General features: G+C 41.0%; 1 protein-coding gene across 2 annotated transcripts in view; it reads right to left on the bottom strand.

Moving 5' to 3' along the window:
* DDHD1 (DDHD domain containing 1) overlaps window positions 1-22,333 on the bottom strand; it is a 66,378-nt gene that overhangs the window by 30,520 nt on the left and 13,525 nt on the right. Inside the window, exons 2-5 of one of the 2 annotated variants that reach the window (XM_035551200.2) lie at window positions 20,782-20,955; window positions 13,489-13,590; window positions 8,325-8,453; window positions 6,339-6,486 (exon numbers count right to left, since the gene is read on the bottom strand). In XM_035551200.2, the coding sequence (XP_035407093.1) occupies window positions 6,339-6,486; window positions 8,325-8,453; window positions 13,489-13,590; window positions 20,782-20,955 (553 nt within the window). The remainder of the gene's footprint in view (window positions 1-6,338; window positions 6,487-8,324; window positions 8,454-13,488; window positions 13,591-20,781; window positions 20,956-22,333) is intronic. The other variant, XM_035551199.2, reaches the window with a different exon arrangement.

Below are 22,333 nucleotides of genomic sequence, written 5' to 3'. Positions count from 1 at the left end.
TTCTATTAAGTCTTTTTTTTTAATACCTTCTTCTGGCTTAAAAAAAAAATCAGCTATTTTATTAGATGGCAAGTCCCTCCAGCCACTTGCTAAATTAACAGGAACCGAAGTGATAAAACCTCATCTAAACAGGCAGAGAATTATTCCCCTTTCCAATACAAACAGAAGTTGAAATATTGACCCCAGAGCAACAATTACTTAAATATATACATCCAAATGCATGGTAACAACTAAAATTTATGATTTTTCTAAGAGAAAAACCATTCGAGCACAGATACAGTGCATGCCTTGGAAAGCGTTATGACCTATTGCTATTTTGCATGCAGGAAGTAATGGTCTGAAAATACTTTGAGACTCACGATAAAATGTGTTTGGCTGCCTATCTCTGATTAAAGCAATGTACTAATACTCCCATATTTTCATAGTATCCATCCTTATATAAGTATAATCCAAGGGTGAACTACCATATTTACAATTATTGCCTTTTTTTTTTTTTTTTAACTCTTACGCTACTCATTTTACTGCTCCGTAGCATTCAAATAGTACATAAGAAATTGAAGAAATTGGAGAGCTACAAACAAGTTAGCTTCGTCCAGTTCACAAACTTTATAAAATCACTTTGATATCTGGTAATGGAGCAAAATAACTGAAGGGTTGAAAGTGTTACTCATTTTATTTCTAAGTCATCTTCGCAAACTCTCTTCAGGCAGAAAATCTAAAGCCGAGAATGAGGGAATGCTCCTGAATTCAAGAAGCTTACACCAGCCAGCTTCTTACTCTGAACTCTTGATTTAGGAGCTAGGGCAACGGGCGAATGGCTGGGAAAAGAAAAACCTTGAACAGTTTTCTTTCCTCGTCTCAGTGTGAAGGAAATCCATGCTCTAAATGTGTGTACTCAAAGTAAAGCAGGAATAATACATAATTGTATACATACTTTTATGAAAATTTCACAAAAAAAATCTTTACTCCCAAAATGTTACACTTCACATTTCTTGTTCATCCAGGGCAGAGATCCCCTTAAAGTATTTGTTCTGCTGCTAACCCAGAAACAAAGCAAACTAAAGCCATTCTTGGGTCACATACCTGGTAAATTATGCTCAAAAGCATTCCCATACTGGTTTCATTACTCTGGAGCTCAGCACAACAGAGCACAGCACTCCCTGCCTCTTTGAGGAAATAATATCACAAGTTTTTGAGGACACTTGAGGCTGGGTTGAACTAAATTTGGTAAATTGAAGCGAGTAGTGGGCATGAGTAATAAAAACTGAGTTTAGCTCAAGCCAGAGGAAATGAAAGGGACACTGTGTTCAAAAGCTCAGCCGTGTCTCAGAAATGCAAACTCGAGTTTTATTCAAGGCAGATTTCAAAGAGCACCTGCAAGACATGTGTTGTCTTCTGCCCCTGTTCGTCAGGGATTCATCTGCTCTCGGGCCTTAACCTACTCAGACCGCTGCTCTAGGATATACGGAGACTCATTTTACTTCAGAGGAAAGATGAAAATTCTAGGAGGCAACCAGAATGAACATAACCATGATTCACGCTTCATGCTCTTCAAGAATAATGGGACTCCGGATGACCAAAAGAACCCAACCTTCTTGGTTATGACTATGGGATCCCCAGGACAAGACTGCGGAGGTCCAGGTCCTCCAAATGCAGGTGCCCCCCTACCCAGCAGCACAGCTTGCCAAACAGCAGCAAGGATGTCCGTCGGTGAGATGCTGCCTTTGGCAGTGAAGCAGATCAGGCACTCCCTGTTCCCGCTGCCATACCCTGCCTCCTACCCTGTCCCTCCCATCTTCCAGATGGGGTTCTGGGTCTTTGGGTAACTGCAGCGATCTGGATTACTATGGGGCCGTACAGTCAGTTGTGCTGCTGTGGGTAGGGAAAGTGTAATGCTGGGCAGAAAAGAAGGCTGGGGAGAGGAAGGGAGCAGGAACAAATGCAGAGATGCGCAAAAGTCCCAAGCAGGCTATTGTACCTTTGGTCCAATATGCAGTTGTGTTAGATAATTAATAAACATACACAGAACAAGCTCTTACAAGAGTATTAATACCCTAACCATCACCTTTTACCTCTTGGGCTGAACTCATTTACCTTCCAAAGAAAGCTCAAGTTGAAACCGGTACAACAACAGTTACCACCTGCATGCTTAACTTCAGAGGAACGTGCAATTATTGCCAGCACCGAAGAATGGAAGACAAACACGTAATATGTATGTAATGAAATGCTAGCCTTTAAATGGAAAATAAGCAAAACTACCCAATACGTGAAAAGCTAAAAACATAGAAAACGTTCTACTAGGAAATCTTGATTTAAGATTCAAGCAGCAAATATTTAATGCATTGAAAGGCCTCTGAGAGGCTCTGCAAGGGCTTGTGTACCACTGGAAATTTACCAAAACAGCTATTCTGAGGTAATTATAATGATAATCCACAATTAAAAAGCTTTCTAATGGGGCTTGCAATAAAAATGTAATTGGTGATTATGGAACGCCAAGATGATGTGCTTGTGCAGACAGCGATTTTTGTGCTACGAGCAGCAGCACAGGCAAATACAAATTTTGAATCAAAACAGAAGATTCAGACAGAGGCAGACAGATACCAGGGTTGGACAAAGAGCAGCCAAGAAGCAGCACAACATTACAGCTATTATGGAAATACACAGAACAGTTACTCCATTCATTTTTTAAGCACAGGAGTTTATAAAATTGAGAGGGTCAGCTTCTGGTAAAACAAGAGGATTTTTTTTTAAAGGAGGTTGGAAACATGGATAGCAACATTCCTAAATTCTATTTAGTATATTTAAGGACACCCCTCTCCACCCCTCCCAACACACACAACCTTAAAGCACAACTTCAACAACATGAGAGACGAGGCTTCAGTGCAAAAATATTCCATTAAGTGTGAAAGTATGTACAATTAAAAGATTATCTTCAAATTATCATCTTTTTAAAGTTAACATTGTACCATACCAGAAATCTAATGTCAGAATACTGCATCTGATGGCAAACCAAAAAAACTTTTCATATGACATAGAAATACAGAATAATTTTTTTTATGGAAGAAGATATAATAATTCCTTTTCTTCTGGAGCATCTCACGGAGCATTATTCTGTCCACGTTAGCTCAGCTGAATCATTGATCCAGCCTGGAGGAGGTACTGTCTCTTCTCAGACGAGTTCTGCTGTTAATATCAGCACTGACAGGAGCAGCTTGTTGTACCAGCTGCTCTGCTACATTTAGATAATAAATGTGTTTAACTTTACTGTGAAGAAACAAAATCATGTCACATCTTTTAAAGACCTGTTCATTCAAACATTGATAAAACGTATCTTTTCCATTTACCTACTTAGAGGACACCCTGCAACCCTAGCATCGAACCACATTAACGAGTAGACTGAACTCGATTTCTTAATGAAATTAGCGCATGCAATTTTAAATTACCCTGGAAGCAGGGTTCTGTTTTCAAGTCTGTGACCAACAGTATCTGCCTAATGATGCAGATACATCATGAGCTGTACCAATTCCTTCTTGAGGCAGTAATCTGAGGACAGCATATCAAGGGAGCTCTGGTAGGGTCTCTCAACCCACCTGGGTTACAGAGAGAGTATTCCGTGTCTGGGTTCTCTTTCTTTTCTCCTTCTTTTAATACCACTTGTTCAAGTGTGACTATGGTTTTATGCTATGAACTGAAGTGTTGCTCTCACACAGGCTGAAATAAATGCAAAAGTTTTATACCAGGGTAGATCGAACCAAAAGGAAGCAACAATATATGTACATGGCAAAGATGAAATGCAGAAGAGAGGTTTTTAAGGGTGGGAGAAAAGGAAGGAACCCGAGCAATCAATCCCCATCCGGAGATCCTCCAGTCCCTCCAAGCACCATACCAAAAAAATGCAAGGCTTTGTGGAGTTTGCCTCTTCTTTCTACCCACCAGACTACTGGAATAACATAGTTTACAGCAGGCTCTACATTTACTTGCTTATTAAAGACACCAGACAGACTTAGAGCAAAAGCAGCTTTCTATTTCCAAGGGACACACAATGACTACCCCAGGGTTCCCACACAGGTAACATCCATTTCTCAAGCGACACACAAAGCTGCGTGCAGCCCAAGACAGTGATGAGCTCTGGGGGCTGCTAATGCTTTCTGCCACTGCTGGTGGTACCCAGGTATTGGTGAAAGAAGAAAGGAGGGATGGTGACACTAATGGGCAGACCTAAGGCTTAAGTTCCAGATTTAGCATGGCTGCAACTACAGGCTTCCCATGAAAGTCTGCCTACTTGAAGCAACACTGAATTATTTTCTCTTTAGATTCTACTTTAAAGGGTCAAAAAATACTTCTGCCTGTCCTTCTTATCCTTTTTCAAAGGCAACATTTGACTTCTTGTGTCCCTAATGCAAAAGAACATTAAAAAAAAAAAGCTAAAAAGAAAAACACACACACACATCACAGATGAAAGTGCTAACAGAAAGTGTTAGTACGGCTTGTGAGAACTGCCACTGTGTCGGCCTGGCAGACATTTCTTCTAAAATCTCTTCCTAGAACATATGGGATCTTCTCCACCGATAAGTTTTAAGCTATTACAAAAAAAGATTTCAATCTAACATGATGTTTTCATTTGCAGATTTTGTACAGACTACACAATTTATGCCAATAATTAGAATTTTAAAAGAATATGCAGTGCTGTCTGGTATTTCTTGAGGGTATCTGAGACCAGAGTGGAATTTACTGAAGCACAAAGAGTCTTGCTTCCCTTTTAGATAAAATATTTCATAGAACGGGCTGCCAATTAAAGTGGGACTTCTTATGGAATGGACACCTATGCACTGTGTCTTAAGCTGAAATTAATCCACACATACAAACCCTGTATGTATTTTCAATGCAAAATGGGGTAGGAGGAAAGAAAAAGACAAAATGACTCCAAGGTGGAAGTTTTATTTCTGGTAGCTGTTAAAACAACAACTTATATTTAGGATGTTTGCATTACCAGTGTAATTGGCTCCTACAAAAATGTAAGTTTTTACATTTATCTTGGTGACTAGTTCCAGATTTTTATCAAAAAAGGTTTCTCTCTCCAGTTTTGCTTGCTTGCTCTTAAACACCACAAATGTAAGAGAAGCGAAGTGCTACACAAGTAGAGTAGGGAGTAGCAGGTTGTTGCTTTGAGATGACAAATGACACAGCAGTGAAATCAAGAGGCCTAATCTACTGTACCAGAGGACACTAGAGTGGAAAAACGAGCTGAATGAACACAAGAGCCTGCTGACACGATGGCACACACTAGAGAAACGGCACCTCTGTCACTCGCGTACTAGAGAAACGGCACCTCTGTCACTCGCGTGAGTACTGACCTATATAGTCGTTCATTTGCCACAAAATCAGCAATCCTAGTTCTACACGTGCCTTCGCAGGAGTTACTGGGTGTGTTACTATTGCTGTTAACTTTGATGGAAAGTGGAAGTATTTGGGGCACACATACTAAACCACCTGCACAACAGAGATCTGCAGTTAACACTTTTAGCCTCCTCTTTCAGCTAATGAAGCATTCCTTAACACCACCTTGTTCCCACAGTGCTGTCACCAAGACTTTACAACTCCTTCTAATATTCAACAAAGGTATTTTCAGGGACAGCATTCTCAATAACTTGGGAGTTTCTCCTCCTATTCACCAGCACTCTGAGTGGCCTTCTGAATTAGCTTGGATGTCAAATCAAAAAACATTTGCAAAGCAAGCTTCACAAAAGACTTTTAATGAAAAGATCTCATAAGCATTTAATTATGTTGTACTTTCCATCAGACTTCTGTGTTCAGAACTCAGTTCTGAACTTCAGTTCAGAACTCAGACTCTCAGCAGGAGCTTCCCACTGTATTAAGTAATTTGGCACTGGTAGGAATGCCAACATTCGTTCTAACTCCTCATTTTCCCTCTCTTACCAGCATGCATTTCACTTGCTCACTGTTCTGACAACCAGCAGGAGCAATGGAGATTCCACTTCTTTTTGATCAAATGAAAATCTCTCCCCACCCAGTTGGCAAAGTCACTGAGCACCAGTGCTAGAAATTCACTGACCGGTCCCCTGAAAGTCATAAGCATTGGTCATGAAAACTGGATGTATCTTTGCTCTTCTGGCTTGCAGCTACTCTCACTAGGCCCATACAGTTGAACTGACATAGGAAGTAGTGCACCCACAACATAAAGACTAATGACTGAGGGAAAGAGGGAGGGAAAGGAAACAGGAAGAGATACAGCTTAAACCGAAGAGTCTGCTGTCATTTATAATGTCAGCGTTTCATTCAGGCTAGAGTTGCTACTGCAAATAGTATGAAGGACTCACATAGCTGTATTTTTGATGATCCTTCCTTGGTCCATTTTCTGCCCAATACCATGCACAACAAACACAATGTGACTAGTTTGTGGTGGCTTGTCTTCTAATGTAGCTTCTTCTACATAGCCTCTATGTAGCCTTGTCCCACTACTTGAAGCTGTAGAAAAAACATTATCCTAGATCAGTTACATTCTATGAAGTGCAATGGTCTTACATGACAGATGCTTAACTTGTCTCAGACCAATACATTAAAGTATTCTGAAAATACAATTATACATAAAGAATTAGCATGTACTTTTTAATAATCTGCAGTTTTAAACTCCTGAGAGATTTGAGCAACTAGGTGCAATTAACTGTATCACTCGATGCATTAATAGGCTATTTCCACTGTAAAGACAACCAATTTCAGAGCTGTTTTCAAAAACAGCTTTTGGAAAACATTTGTATAATTGTCCATCCACTTTTACGACACAATGCTCTTCTTCTATGTACCTCAACCATTAAACTTCCTTATATTTCCACCTTATTTCTACAGTGTGAACTGATCATTGAAATGTCTTGCCAGACAATCGATATGCATTGTCACTCTTTCTCCGACCCCATTAAGAGAATCGGCTGAAAAGCTTTACAATTTTTCATTCTGACAGGAAAAAATCTACATTTTATTCCAAGCCCATCCATCCTCAGATTTCCTCACTCATTCCCCAGCTCAGTAGCCAAACCAAAAATCAATTATGCTGGCAGATATGGGCATCCTCTCGCTGTCCTGCTGATGGCTTATGAAACCCACTGGCACAGCGTGGCTTCATCCCCCTCTAGTGACAGACCCATATAGAAGGCAACAGCCTCGTATGAACGCTGGCTGTGCAATGGGGGAGAAGTATGAACCCAGCAAGCCCTGCAGATGGCCATAGAGGAAGAAAGCATCATTCCTCATGTGAAAATCTGAAACGAAGAACTTGGTTTTCTTTTAAGGAGGAGGAAAACACAACAAAAATGCTAAGGGCGGTTTTTACACAGGACAGATTTATCAAGTGGGCTTCTATTTGATATTTGTTACCCCAAACTGCTTAGGACAGAGGTTGTTTATTATTTATTACACACTGCCCAAATCGTGTTCTGGATACAGACTATTTCATTTCTTCTGTACTTTTGTGCAACAGCATTGAATTATATTAATTCTTGGCAAACATTAATTAAGTATCCACCCAAGAGCCCTGTGGGTTAAGAGGGCATTAATTACAGAACAGAGACACGAGATTAAAGCCATACCTATTACTTGATCTTGTCTCTTCAGAGACAAAGGAAGAAAACAAAAGGAATTTGTGTATTTTCTTGTTTTTGTAGCTGTCCAGCACTGCACAGGAACGCTACTGCAGAGAGGACAAGTTCCAGATTTCCAGATTGGCACCAATCTGCCTTTCCTTTGAGGAGGAACATCTTCTCTTCCAATCTTCTCAGTCTCACTGGCTTTATAACTGGTAATTTTGAGCTAAACTAGCTTGGATTTGTACTGAAAATACCTTCTGTCTAGGTGTAACTGCTCGCCCCTCCTCGCAGTACATAGGTCTGTCTAATGAACTGAAAAAGGCAAGAACTGGCAAGAGGGGAAGCTATGATCATGTATTTAAGGAATGCATCACAGTATGCAAGTAATACAATGGCAAAGTTGAGATTGCAAAGGGAACTGTGATTCTTATATTGTGTCTGCTAGTCACTGCCACTGTTGTATTATAGTAGTAAGCATGTGAAAACTGCTGCTTCTAAAATAATAATAAGAAATGTAATACAAATATGCCACAGACTATTCATGTGTAATTACAATTATGCACAACAACCCAAGGCACCTATTACACTCTTCTGCAAAACTCCAACAGCAAAAATGGGCCAGTCACATATTATAACTTCAAACTGGAAGTCTCCTTCTAGTCTTAAAGTAACAATCTTAAAATACCGGTATTTAAAGTATTCTTTACAAACCCCGAGAAGTATTACCTTTGGAAAACCCCAACTTTTGTGTAACAGTTCTTGCAATTTTAGATGTTGTTGCATCACTGTAAAGATACACTTCATCCACACTGTGCCAGTCCACATGGTTGCGACTCAACTTTAGACTATGAATAGCTGCAGCAAAAAGGAACAATATTTAATTTAGATGGATAAAGGGAAAACAAAAGCCCATTCAAACACAGAAAGAAGGGTAATTCACACACACTTTAAAATCTAGATCTCCATTACGCCTACATCCACACTACTTCTTACCTTGAACAGTTTTTACATTTCGGATTAATCTCACCAAGACAAACAGCAATTAGGAGACCCTCTCTGAGGACATTTCACATTATTCTCCTGCCACCCTCAGTTTGGGCTGTTAGGCTTCCAAAATATATCCTTAACTAAAAACAAAGAACAGAGGGGGCAGGGAGATGCACCCCAAAAATACTGCTGGCTGGTGTGATGACCAGGTAGCTGCCCCATGCACTCTTGCTAGAAAAGCTCAGCTGCACTCCTATTTTCTCTGTCCTGTGACTGCTCAGTGGGATCCCTGGTTTTGACCAAGGTTACAGAGCACTACAGCAACACAGAGGCTTTCAAGGCTCTGTTACTAGAAGGCTCCACTGCATCTGCTAGCCTTTCAGAAACGTCTAGGAGATGGAAATGCAGTTCAATGAGAAAGCCTCTGAATGAGTAATTTCTGGCACCGAACAGAATCTAGCTCTTTCAAAGGCCACTAAGAGCTCTATAGAGCATTTGTGCAGTTCCTGTGTTTTCCAGATTTGGAACTGATTGAACTCTGGGACCAACCTCATGACACACTGCCTGATTGTCGGATTAAGCACAGCAGGCATGTTGTAATGCAAGGCAGAAACTCTCAGCTGAGCTTGGAGCTCGAGTGAGCAAAACCGTATCACAGCTCTATTACTAGCACTGCAGATTTCACCTAGGTATGGAAATCTGCTGCTTAGGTCTCATCTAATGTGGGATACGCAATACTTGGAAAGCTGACAACTAACAGCAATAGCCCTCTGACAATAAAGGGTTATTTAACTATGTCATTGGTCTTGCTAAAAAGTCCAAAGTCATGGAAAACACCCAGAGGGATTTTATTTTTTTCCATAACAAGTGGAGCTCTAGCCTGTCCCCTACTTGAAGTCACTCGTATTATTTGTACTCTAAAAACATTCTGAGAAAACTTGAGCCATCATGGTTTCATATTTTAACTCTCTTGCAGCACAAACCAGCCACATTAAACTAAATGTTGTGACCTTTCTCCTATAGCATTTTTCTTTGCCTAGGCAGACAGAACTAACAGTGTGATGAAAAACTAAATCAAGTCTCTAAGAAACAAGGGGATTAGAAAAGGATGACCCCTTCTGCCACAGTAAATAACTGCTACACAAAAAGTAACTACAACTACATGGCTGTTTGACACTGGCAGAGCAAAGAGGAAGGGAAAACAGCCTGACTTTGCAGAGCAGACACGTCAGCTCAGGCTGATGACTGGCCAGAGCAAGAAGCAATCTAGTGAGAACTCAATGAATGAGCAAACTGTTTCCTAAACACCCCTGCAGGCAAAGAGATGAGTCTATGTCCAGAAATCTCAGTTTAGAACTGGAAAGGAAAGGAAATTCCCAACAAAACTTCCTCTTTCAGGCTTGGAGTCAAAGCATCAGTCTGTGATGTCCTGAGAGGCAGGGAGTCCAGTGGCAAAGTGACTTCCTTGCAGATATGTCTGCAAACTCCTCTATCCCCAAATCCACGATCGCTGCAGACTTCTTATGCATCATCCAGCAGGTCTTTAACAAGCTTGTTCCGCTCACATTCTATGAAATCACGCAGTATGTTCCTGGGGTAGCTGACAGAGGAGGGCTGGAAGCATGATGCCTTTGGAGATCACTGTGTTCAAGGTCCAAACCATGCCCAGCAAGAAGCAGAGAAGCCTGTGACTGAATTGCTTATTATCACCACTGGAAAGGCAGTGGTTTGGGGAGGAGTGATCCTTAAATGCTGTCTGCAGTCAGGGCTGGTTTGTTTTTTTTCCTTTTTTTTACAGCACTTGGACTCTGTATCCTTCCTTTCCATCTAACACCAAAAATAACATTTTAAAAGGTGTTTTGTCTTGAAAATCAAATTATTATGAAAATAATGATTCTTTAAAAAAAAAAAAGAGAGAAAAAAGATGCAAACCATGCTTCCCAGGTATGGGATACCAAGGGCTGCCATCGCTATTTTGAACCTGAACATGGGTAAGAGAGAATTCTTTTTCTGAAGATAATACTGATTTACATTTTGTTTTCAGACACAAAGGCTGACTGCGATGTAAACCTCTTGCATGTTGCAGAGGTAGTTAAAGTGACAACTCTGGAGCTGTTCACACCAAGAAATGTCACAGTGTCAGAAAGTCACCAAGGCATGTCACAGTTTGCCTGAGGAAGCAGAGGGTATCAAGCTGCATAACTCAGATTAGGCAGTGAGTACAGCACAGGGGAATGCTCTTCATGCTCATTCCTCTGCCTTCTGGTCCTCCAGCAGCACGCTTGCTGTGTTTGTGGCTTCATTCCAGGGCACCAGGTTAGGATGTTGCTGAGCTTCACTGAGATCTTACCGTGGCTAAGGCATCTTTGAAAGGCAGGCACAGAAGACAAAGAATCTCCTCGTAAAACCACAGGACAGGAACCTCCCTCTGGATCTGACTTCTTGCAGCTTTGTTTTCACATGAGCTACTTCGCTGACACTAAGAAGATGCGCAGCTTCTTTAGCAGGAGTCGCTGTAGATGCACCTTCCCCAGTCGGCAAAACCCCTAAGCAATCTGCACGCTGCTCAGTTTTCTGGTTTGGTAAAAAGACCAAGTCCATAGAAATGAGACCAAGTTTTGGTTTCCTCTGTAGCCGGAAACAAAACTGTTTTTTCAGGAATACCAAGCAAGACAGACACCTAGAGTTTGAATACACAGAAGGCACAGCCCCACTGCAGATGCAAGACAGGCTGCTGCTAGACAGAGAGAAGCAAAGGTGAAGGGAGATGGATTAAGAAAGGCCTTCTCCCAGCTGAAAATATCGCTCTTTCCTATCATAGAAATCTCCAGTTTCACCAAGACAGATGAACATAGATGGAAAAACCCCTCCACAAAGTTTAAATATACAAATGGAGAAACAAAAAAAAGAAAATACAAAGTACATATGCCTACAGCCTTGAAGAACCTGGTCTCAATTAGACAGCAGAAACTCATCTGGAGCCAAAATAGCAGGAGAATAACTGAGGAGCAGGAAGCTTGCACTGTTTTTTTCATGCCAATAGCACAAAATCCATGGAGAAGCTGGGGACGTGCACACTGCACGTGCACTGCCAGTGCAAACAGCCACCTGGCTCCAGTGCTCGAGGAGCTGAAGGCTTTCAGCAGAAAGCACTGGCAGACAGGCACTAGAAGATGGCATTTCACAGAGCCAAGAGTTTTAAATTAAATATCTTTTAAGGTAAGCACCTGTTTTTCACTCGGTGCTTTCATCTACCTGCCAAGACCAAAGCACGGGGTGATTCTTTTCTACCAGTTTCTATGCTCACGTCAAGATCAATAGAGGAAAGCATCTTTGAAGTGCTAAGAGCCCCACAAAGGCACTGTCATTCCAGTTAGGGCTAAAGACCAGAGAAGGGATACACACTGTCTGAAATCCCTTCCTGCCTTCCCTCCTCCTCTAAATTTATTTTTAAATAAATCTGTGTTGCAATCAGCCTCAGTTTCTGCACAAAAACTGGCCAGATCATACACATAGCTGAAAGCACAATTTGGCCACTGTTGTTCTTTTTTAAACAACTTTGAAGTTCTGGTATGTAAACCTGAGGTACAGTTGTGGACTGTAAATCATTCTTTTCACTCAATACACAAAAGCACATGAAAAAGGCTGTTGCTTTTAATCAAATTGGGCTGTTTCACATTGCTGTCCTTTTTCTATGGCACTTTACCACCTCCTAATTCATGAACACCACTAATTGCTATAAAAGCAACTTTAATTCAAGCCCATCCAACAATACACCTGAACATGATTTGGTGAAAAATACATAGAATAATTTCAAAACTACAAGGACAAACTGAAAGGCAGAAGTCTTTTCTTACTGTTTAAGACAGAAGTTACGCTATTCACCTTTAACAGATCTGAGTTCCATGTGTGAGAAGAGGCAGGAAGAAGTTGACTATGCACTGCGTGGATTTCAGGCATTTGCATTTGGACTCAGTTACCAAAAAATATCATTATAGGAAGTCAAAAGGCAACTATTAATGCATGTCAAAATAAGTTCTCATCCTTCAATATATTCCTAGGAACTAAAAGAATATATGGTATGACAAGAAGATTTCTAAACCTACCATGTGCATTTACATTTTAAATCGAAGGTGCAGTTTTCAGAAGTCTATTTCCACAGTCACTAAGAGTTTAATCTTAGTTTAAGCATTACCATGCTTTAACGGTGCCGGAGAAAGATCAGCGACAGGTACTTTTGAGCCTCCTGCAATCATTAATGGCTCTACTCCCACCTTCTGAAACAAATTTGCACATCAGCTGCTGCAAAGTTCACAGTTCTGTGACACAGCAGCCTTGATCATGTATCCTGTACAGCCTCCCTTTTTTATATCATGTGTCCAAAGTGTTATTTCATTTCAGTATACAAAAGCTGCAGTAAAAACAATTTACAACACAAAATTAAAGACGCATGCATTATTCAAAAAGTGGCAAACAAAATATTATCTAGTATAAAACTCTTTATTCAGTTCAATCCCCCATTCCTTCTCTGACATAATTTACCTTAACACCAGGCCTGTAGAGATTCTCAAGAAAGTTGCTTGTAGGTTATTGAAAAAGCCAAACCACATAGTAAGAGCATAAAAGTTTATAGTTTTTATCAATCACAAGCAATTATAATAAAGACTACAGCATAATACTGCTAGCATCTACTTTCTCTATGATTCACAATGCTGCTACTTTTCTTCTAAGACTCACGATGCTTTTTCCTTCCCTTTTGAAGGAAATGGCATGAGCACAGCTCAAGACATTGAAGCATGTAATTCTAACACATTTCACTGATACGAGCAAACTAGAATTTAAAGCTTCTTCCTAAACCAGGAGTACTACAAGGAAAAAAAATAAAAATCTACAATTACTGTACCTTGGGAACGCTTTCGCTTAAGACATGCAGCATCTGAATTCTCCTTATATCCTCTCCATTTGAACAAAGAAGGGAGGGAGAAGGGAGGGAGGTAGTAGAGAACTAAAAGTAAAAACACTGAGCTTCAAAGTAAAATTTTTAAAAGGGGTGTCATTTCTTTCATTAGTGTTAACATTTTTAGAAAAAAAGTTGGTGCATTTATTGAAAAAGTATATACATTTTAACTGGTTCTGTAGCAAAATTGTCAGGTCACATTAGCCAAATTCAATTTTGTCACTCTTCATAAATGGTTACAACATCACAACAAAGCTAAAGGCATTAGTAAAAGAAAGCTGTGCCACAGCACAAGCAGTCTCCCTGAGTGCCTTTGCATTAACATGTACAAAAGCAGAAACACACTAGTTGGTACAGGGTAGAACACAAAAACCCTGAAGTATACTCTAAGCATTTAAAAACAAACAAAACAAAAACAACTCAATTTTAAGCACAGCTCTATTATTTTCCCCAAAGAGTGTAAGAGGATCATTAAAAGTTAGATTAGACAAAAAATCCTACTGTCCCTGTTTTGTAAGTCCTCAAGAAGCTGCCTGCAGCAGTGAAATGCAACAGCATGCACTTTGCCTCCGACAGCCCTCCCATCTGCGAACAGGAGCTTCCCCTTGATGGTAAGGCAAGTCCATAACTTTTATTAGACTTTCAATTGTCTTATTTCACTAAGAATACTGAAATACTGCATAGCAGACCAGAAGATTCATTTTCATGGACTTACCTTCACATCAGTGCTGTGTGATTATGGAAGAAATACTTTAATGTAAGTGAAAGCTGCTGCTGAGCAAGTAAAATTATGTGGTCAGGAAGCTGCTTCTTTTGGCACTTACACAACAGGAGAAAAGCCCTCAGTTATAACAGATACCTTTTACATCTTGGGGGCTTCCTGAGCAAAGCTGACAGTGAGGTCCTACAAATCTAACTCTTCTGTGCTAATGCTCTGGGATCCCTCATACAAATAGCCTTACATCCTAAGCAAACCAAGTAGTTTCAAAATGCTGTAGCCTCAAAAACCTAACGTAGTCAAGAGGGTGTGCTTAAATCCAATGAGAAATCAGAGTTTCCAGTTGGGCTTCTGAATCCATGAAGTCACTAAAGCTGCAACAACTGGAAATCAGTCAGCCTGCTGGAGAACAGGGAAATTGCAACTGAAATGACATCTGCCCTTACAAACATCAAGAGTAAGTAGTACTCTATAGTCCAGCAGCTTTCACCAGTGCCAGTGGGTGATATTCCATGTTTGTGTCAAGGGCTTCTTATGCTTCTTCCTACCCTCAGCTAACAGCTCTGTCAGCAGACGCATTAATACAGATGCAGGTTAAGTATATTGCTGTTGCACATCTGTTTTCTACAGGAGAAGAAAACTAGGCTCATAGTTACTGCACTTGGGACCTGATGAATTAATTTAATCTACAAAGTATTTTACTTGCTCTTGCAATACAACTCACAAGAGGAATACACACAGGAAATTCAAGTCAAGTATAAGAAAGAGCTTTTTTTTTTTTATGGTGACAGTGGTAAAGCATTGGCACAGACTGCCCAGAGTTTCCTTAGATGGAGATGATCAAAACCCCACTGGAAACACTCTGAGCAGCCTGCCCTCATTGGTCCCGCTGCTTTGAGCAAGGGGGTTGGACTAGATCTCCACAGATCCTTCTGATCTTGATGACTTTGGCTCTACGAATAAGACTTTCCCTCGTAAAGGTTAACTTAGTCAGCTGTAACAACAAAAAAAATGCCTTTTTTTTTTTATGAACAGGGAAAAGCGTATTTGAAATCTAAGGCAGAACGGAGCAACTACTCCAAATGCAATTTTTCTATTTTTCGTGGCATCTAACCACACACTGAAAATCCATAACAAAACACAATAAACTTAGGCACTTTCAAAATCAATGCATTATAGAATTTGTTCTGATTCTGACTCATGGGATTTTTTTCTACATTTCTTATAACCTAACATAGAATCGATCACAGAGTAACTTCCATGGAAAGGACTCGCTGGGGGTTGTCTGCTCCAATCCCCCACAGCCATGATCCACTTTTAAGTTTAATCCAATTTCAAATTTGGATCTGGTTGCTCTGGAGATTTCCAGCTGAATTCTGAGCATCTTTACGGATGGCTATTCCACAGCCTCTCCGTGCAAATACAATCATCTACATCTATTCCTATCTCACTATCACATACATGAAACTTTCAGCTTCACTTCATCCTTATTAAATGAATACATCTGAAGATGATAGGTACATAACTGTACATGACAGCTGATCAAATATTCTTTAAATATAGGTAGCAAACCTTAAAGCTGCTAAAGAATATTATTTATAATAGGCACCAGTCTATGATGCACCCTTAGAAGCACTGCTCAGTGGCCTTGAATGGAAGAATCACAATTAGCTGCCACGCTAACCTAGTGCAGTAGGAAGCAATGCCTGCTCTTCCTTCCCCTTTCTTCTTGCTGAGCACCTGCTGTCCAGCACTGTCCCCACTGTGCAGCAGACAAGATTACAGTTTTACCACACACCAGGCAGCTGTGGGTCCCATGGACTGAGCCTCCGGCTGAAGGTCAGTCTGCTCCGTGTTACAGAAACTGCTCTTCCATCCCTGATCACCTCCCTGCACTCGGGCAGTGGGCTGCCTGCTGACAGCTCCTCTGTGCCATGGGAGCTCATAGCGAGGGGCACGTGTGCTCTGCCCGCACAGCAAGGCAGGAAAATCAACCCTTATGCTGCAGAACGTCACTGCCTTTACTGTGGTTGGATGTTGTTAGCAGAACACGTAGTCTAAGAAGCTTTGAGAACCTGCCACGATCCAAGTGCACGGTCTTGTTTTCTCTTTCAGTGGCCTTGATATCACGAAGTCACCAGAGAATGCTGCTCCTCTCCTTCTTTGGAGAAGTCCTGAACTCATCAGCTGCCTGAGCACGCACAAAAAGCAGCTTCTAAATCTTACATTATTCTGTGCATTTTAAGTTTACTGACTGCTAACGAAGTATTATGATACCCTTTTTGGATTCCCTTCTAGATGCTTTCATCTCAGTTACTGCTTTGCAGAACAAGTGTTATAATATTACAATATAATATTTATCTCAGAAATATTTATAGAATTATTTTACAACAGTAATATGTTTAAGTATTACAACTGGGTATATGCAGTACAAGAAACGTCTGTATTACTGCAGAAAGACAGAGATATCTATCCATTCTCAGTGTGATCAAATAAACACCCCAGATATTTTCATATTTTAAGTGTCGATATTTACATTTTAAATTTTGAACCAAAGAATTTAGATCAAAACATCGCCTTACATCTTGTGCTGGTATTAATTTACATCTGATGTTTTTAAACATTTTTAGAAGTAAAGTTAATTGACTTAAGTTGGAAGTTTGAAGAATGAGTCTTCTTTAAGAAAGATATGCAAAGCTAATAACATAAGAGAGCCTAGTGTTACCCGGATGAAAAAAAAACAAAAACAAAAACAAAACAAGTACTAGATAAATGAATTTGAGAGCCAAACGTCGTCTGCCTATCAACAGAGAGGCAAGACAACAAATCAGACCTGGAAGCCTACATATACTGTTTCATCAATGCAGCATCTCATTTAGGGGTGTAACGTGTCAGACTCAATCACTTTTAGCAAATTGTTGAGCGTCAAACGTCAAGCTCTACTCCCCACTACAACTACTAAATGACAGCTACTCAAAAAAAAATAATTTAAAATTCCTTAAAGGAATGAGAAGCCAGAAGATACTTTCCTGAATCTGCTGATATTATATTTGTGATTTGCATCAACTCCAACATAGGCTGCAGACATTCGTTTTCACAACAGAATCGACACAGAAATGCAGCCAAACCTCTGGTGCTCATCCTTAGCATGGTTTCTTCTAGCTGTATTATATTTATGTTTTGTATACAATTTTGCATTTTCTCTTTTCCTGTAGCTGTATTGGTTACCCTGTCTTACAAGACAGAATAGCAATACCCCTTCCTGTATCTATCAACTATTAAACCAACCCTTAAAACTGAAAAACACATCTGGAGTTCGGCCAGGATTGAAGCAGGCTCCAGGGTGATGAGATGTGAAAGAGAGGGCAGTCAAGCTGTGGAGGAGGGAGGTGATGCCCTTGCAGCATTTGCTTCCACTGGTATTCTGGTAGCATTCCCCTGGCCTGGTTTGAGGCATCTCAGGGGGCAGAACGTCCTGCATAGTCAAGGAGGAGAGAGAGGCTCGTGCCCTCACCATCCCTCCTCAACGTGCACACATCTGCCTGGTCTGTGGTGCCTGGGGAATCAGCTGTCACATCCCCACTCCTCACATGCACGGTGCACTTCAGAGATCTCTGGTAACTGGCCCCTCAAGGCATTACAGGTGCTAACACATTCAGGGCTAAGCATCCCTCCAGAAATCTCAGGAATTTGTCTCATTTCTATAAGCAGCAGGAAGAGCTCTGGTACCTGGGAACCTCATCTACAAACTCCCACAGAACATAACTTTCTGGGAGCCAAATCCAGGCCAATTGGATATGGCAAAACTAAAGGTCACATTAATCTGCTTGGACAATGCCAAGAAACAAGCGCAGGCAACACGCGTAGTGCTCATTGCCACTTTTTGCAAAGCTGAACTCATCTGTATGGCTGATTCCACACAAACAAGGGAAGCAGCACCACTCAGCCTGTGCTTAAACGGGGTCATTCCACTGCCAGCGATGTGCTAGCAGGCTACTGAAAAGCTGAGGGTGCTGAACACCTGCTAAACTTGCTCACAGTCCTGTTCTCTCCAGGAAAGGATTTCAGAGGACCAAAAAAAAAAAAATGCAAACGAACTGTACACTGAATCTTAAATGCTAGCTTACAGGATATTGTATGCTGCCCCAATGTAGTAGGCTGAAAAGGATTATCAAAGTTATCCAAAGCAGGAGCAGCAAAACGGGAACCTGCTCCTAGCTTCTCAGCCTGCTGCCATTGGTTACGGCAAAAATTGGGGAAAAAATCAGGAACCACCAAGTTTGTCAGCTGAGTATCAACACCGTTCTCATTGACAAGCTAACTTTTCATTATTTATGATGCAAAGTGGCATGTTCAAATAATAAAGTAATTATGTGTAAGTAATAAGAGGCTTTGTTACAGCAGATTGCCTTCGCTTTTGCTGAGGAGTCACGTAAGTTTGCTGTTTTTTCACCATTTACAATGTTTTATCACAGCATTGTGAACGGCCATTTTGCCTCCCACTGGTATTTACAGATCTATTCTAACTTTCATTAGTCATAACAGCCCATAACAGTTACCTGGAAAATTTGGTGGGACCAAATGTGTTTAATACAGGATGCAATTTAAGGAATTTAAGCTGAATTCAGCACTTCAACTAGTTACGTTTACTTCACCAAAGACCACGCAAGTCACAAAGCTTCTCCCAGTGCTGTGTGCAGATGGCAATCATAGATGCCAGCTGACCAGAGATGTTTTTAGAGGTACATCATCATGACAAAATCACGTTTCACACTTACTGTTTAATAATTTTTCTGCAAGTCCCCTATTACTACAAAAAATCTATTGAAAGGTTTTGGTGATGTTACACGTATTCTATTTTCAAGTGACTCCATACAGAGCTATTATTTTTTACTTTAGTATTACAAAAGGCTCTGGTGGCTGGAGTCTTTCTCTGGTCTTTTATATTTTTGTAAATAACAGGGACTGTATCTTTCTCACTCCTTTCCTCAATCTCTTCTACCTCAAATCTGAAAATTTCTGTTCCATAAGCCAGACTTTTGCTGAAAAAAGCCCACCTGAGCTCCATTCCTTACACACTGAGGTGCACCCAAGTGCAAACAGACATTATTCCTTCCTCCCATCGGAAGTTAAGCTACCAAAGGCTGCAAGCACTCAGCAGCCATAAAGATGCGCTTTCCAAGCAAAAGCACACTGCCCTACCAGAACCACACTGCACTCACAGGGAGGGTACAGCTGTAATAGCAAAGCTGAGCTTTGTTTCAGTACACTGAAACACTAAATATTAGCTCATTTAAAAACAGGTAACAGTGCCCTTCAAAAGAGGGTTTTTGCTGGCACAGTTCTGTGGCTCAGGGGTCACACAATTTCATGCACCTACCTGACAGAGCTGTTAAAGCAGAAGGCTACTGCAGACTTGGCCAGAGGGAAAGAATTTTTGAAGTGGTACAAATAGAAAAAAATAATTCAGAGTTTTTGCTAGCTTTGAGGGGAGTTAGGAACTTAACTGCTTTCTGCATTACTAACAAATCTCTTCAAGTCAAAAAACACTCTTCTGGTTTTCCCTACAGTTATTACAGAAGAACCCTGAATACTATCTTGCTTCCAAATTATTAACAAGGTTTTCCTTGCGTGGTCGCACAGTTCCCACAGAACTCCTCCATGTTCATGGCCAAAACACGGCCACTCCTCCATTCTCTAAACATTTTGTACAAAGTTGTAGTTTAAAGAAGCTTAAACATAAAGCTGCTTTGTAAAGAATAACACAACCAAAAATGCTACTAAAGTGTACTGGAAGGGCTCTGTACTTGCAGCTCTTTTTTTTGTGGAAGTGGAACAAGTGACAACCAAAACACAAAAGCAAAGTGTGAAAGCCAAAAATACTGAGCTTTCGCTGTGCTACACTTACCCAGAGCAACCAGTTCAACTGCATGCAATAGACAGACAGTAATTTCAGAACACTATTCTTAAAAATGTTAAATGCATTTGACTGAGATTCCCAAGAACACTAACTGGGCATCCTCAGCCTGGTCATTAAAGTATAAGGACTTCCATAACAGTATGAATGCCTAAGATCTTCTATAGCTGAAAACTACTCTAATAAAGTCACAGATTGAACTAGAACAGAAAATGATCCGCAAATGTGATCTGCAAAACTGATGCTCCCTTTAGGGCAGAATTAGGAACACGGGACAGAGAGCTAAGAGCCAGTCTGCATTCAGACACTGACACTCTTCTTGGCCCATAAAGAGTTTTCAGTTTGAAGTAAGATTTCAAACACTAACCACAGATACGAAGCATTAAGCAAAGTGGGAGCAAGAAGTTTATCCATGAATATAATTTTACGGTGTTCAACATGTGTGCTAGCAGGAAATCCTACAACATTAAGATGCACTGGAGAAGGGGACCGCAAACTGAAGTCTATAATACTGCTCATTACATAGGATGGAAAAACCATCACAGATCATGCTCTTATATAAGACCCCAGCTGTCCAGAAAACATGCTACAAAAGTGATCTTACCTTCCTTTCCATCAACAGGTTTTGATACTTCCATATCAAAGCTCTCCTGCAGCTGCTGGCCTCTGAAGCGGTTGAGATGCTCCTGCTCTATAAGGTTACTTTCCTCCTCTTCCAGAGGCTGCCACGTACCGTCAATAAACCATTGTCCACGCATTACAGGAATCTTTTCTGTTTCTAAAAATCAAACAAGAGGTTCTTTAATGCTACAGATCACAAACTGAGAGCAGATAAAAGGGAAAGGGAACTCAGTGGTGTTTTGATGAAAAAGTTACACTCCCTCTGCTGGGACCCCTAACAAGGTAACCACAACTGCCTTGAGAAACACCACTTCTTCCCATGGGGCTGAGGGTGTTTGAGGATGTGAAGGATGGACAGAAAGATGTACATTCTGCAAAATTTATTCAGGGTTAAGTTCAACAACAGCCCAACTTTAATGGGATTATACTCCTCTGTACCCAGTTGCCCCGTATTTAAAATGTTTCTCCATACAATTTGACTGATACGAACCAGGGGTTTCAAAGTCATAAGGATGATGCAGAACGAGGAGACAAAACCACACAGCTTACCCTGACTGCATAGAGCTTTGCTTCCTTTGGGAATTGCACTTAAAATAACTCAGTTCGCATATCTTAGCATAAAGGATGTATGTAAAGTTATTTCTTGATGAAAATCAGTCTTTCGGTGAGGGTCGTTTTCAGTCCCTGTCACTCTAGTTTCATTTTCAGCACTCTGAACAAGGAAGCTGGGTGCCAAGCATTTGCTGTCCACGTGACAAGACAGAAGTCTCTCAAAAAACACATCCTGGTATCTATTCTTCACCAAACCATGACTGATGCCAAAACTAAACACTGGGGCTGCAGGGAGCAAGAATTCTCCTATTACACGGCTCCCTGCAAGCGTTTTGAGACAATACTATCCATTTTAGCTAGCTCAGCTCAGAATTTCTCCTCCTATACCTGGAAAATAGAGCAGAAGTGCAGGGTGTTTGCACCATGGCCATGTACCTCCAGCCTCATGGGACTGGCACAGAAACCCAGGGGGCTGGCCAAGACCCCTGGGCGATCCCACCACCGATTTCCCGCGCACACTCACGTGTGCTGCTGCATCCCTCAGACATAAAGGGAGACTCAGCCAAATGCAAACATTTAGTGTGTGCACGCTAATGCACAAGCTCAGCTCTCCAAAGAAATACTCAACCACAAAAGGAGAAGCTTAGAAAAGGGGATGGGGGAAAAAAGAGCTAGGCTTTACTGCCCAAAGAACTGTTCCTACTTGGAAGGTGAGAACAGCTGGTAACAGCTGAGAGAGAAACAATAGATGCAAAAAACAGTAAAGGAACATTAGCTGGGTAAAATGCAAACAAAAATCAAAAACCCGACCAACCAAAAAAGTCAATACAAAGCACAAAGACTTCATGGTTCCTGAGCAAAGGACAGAAAGCAGAGATGCCTGACCTGGCACCAGGCTGGCAGGAGCACAGCAGGGCTCAGCAGAGCTGCCAGCAGATCTCTCACCTCCTGAGCCTTGTGGAGCACCACGCTGCGATGTCCCA

This window comes from Cygnus atratus, chromosome 5 (assembly GCF_013377495.2).
Source record: "Cygnus atratus isolate AKBS03 ecotype Queensland, Australia chromosome 5, CAtr_DNAZoo_HiC_assembly, whole genome shotgun sequence".
In the NCBI taxonomy this organism is placed as follows: Eukaryota; Metazoa; Chordata; class Aves; order Anseriformes; family Anatidae; genus Cygnus; species Cygnus atratus.
Note: the sequence above shows the minus strand (reverse complement) of the source record. Positions and strands in the feature narration are given on the sequence as shown.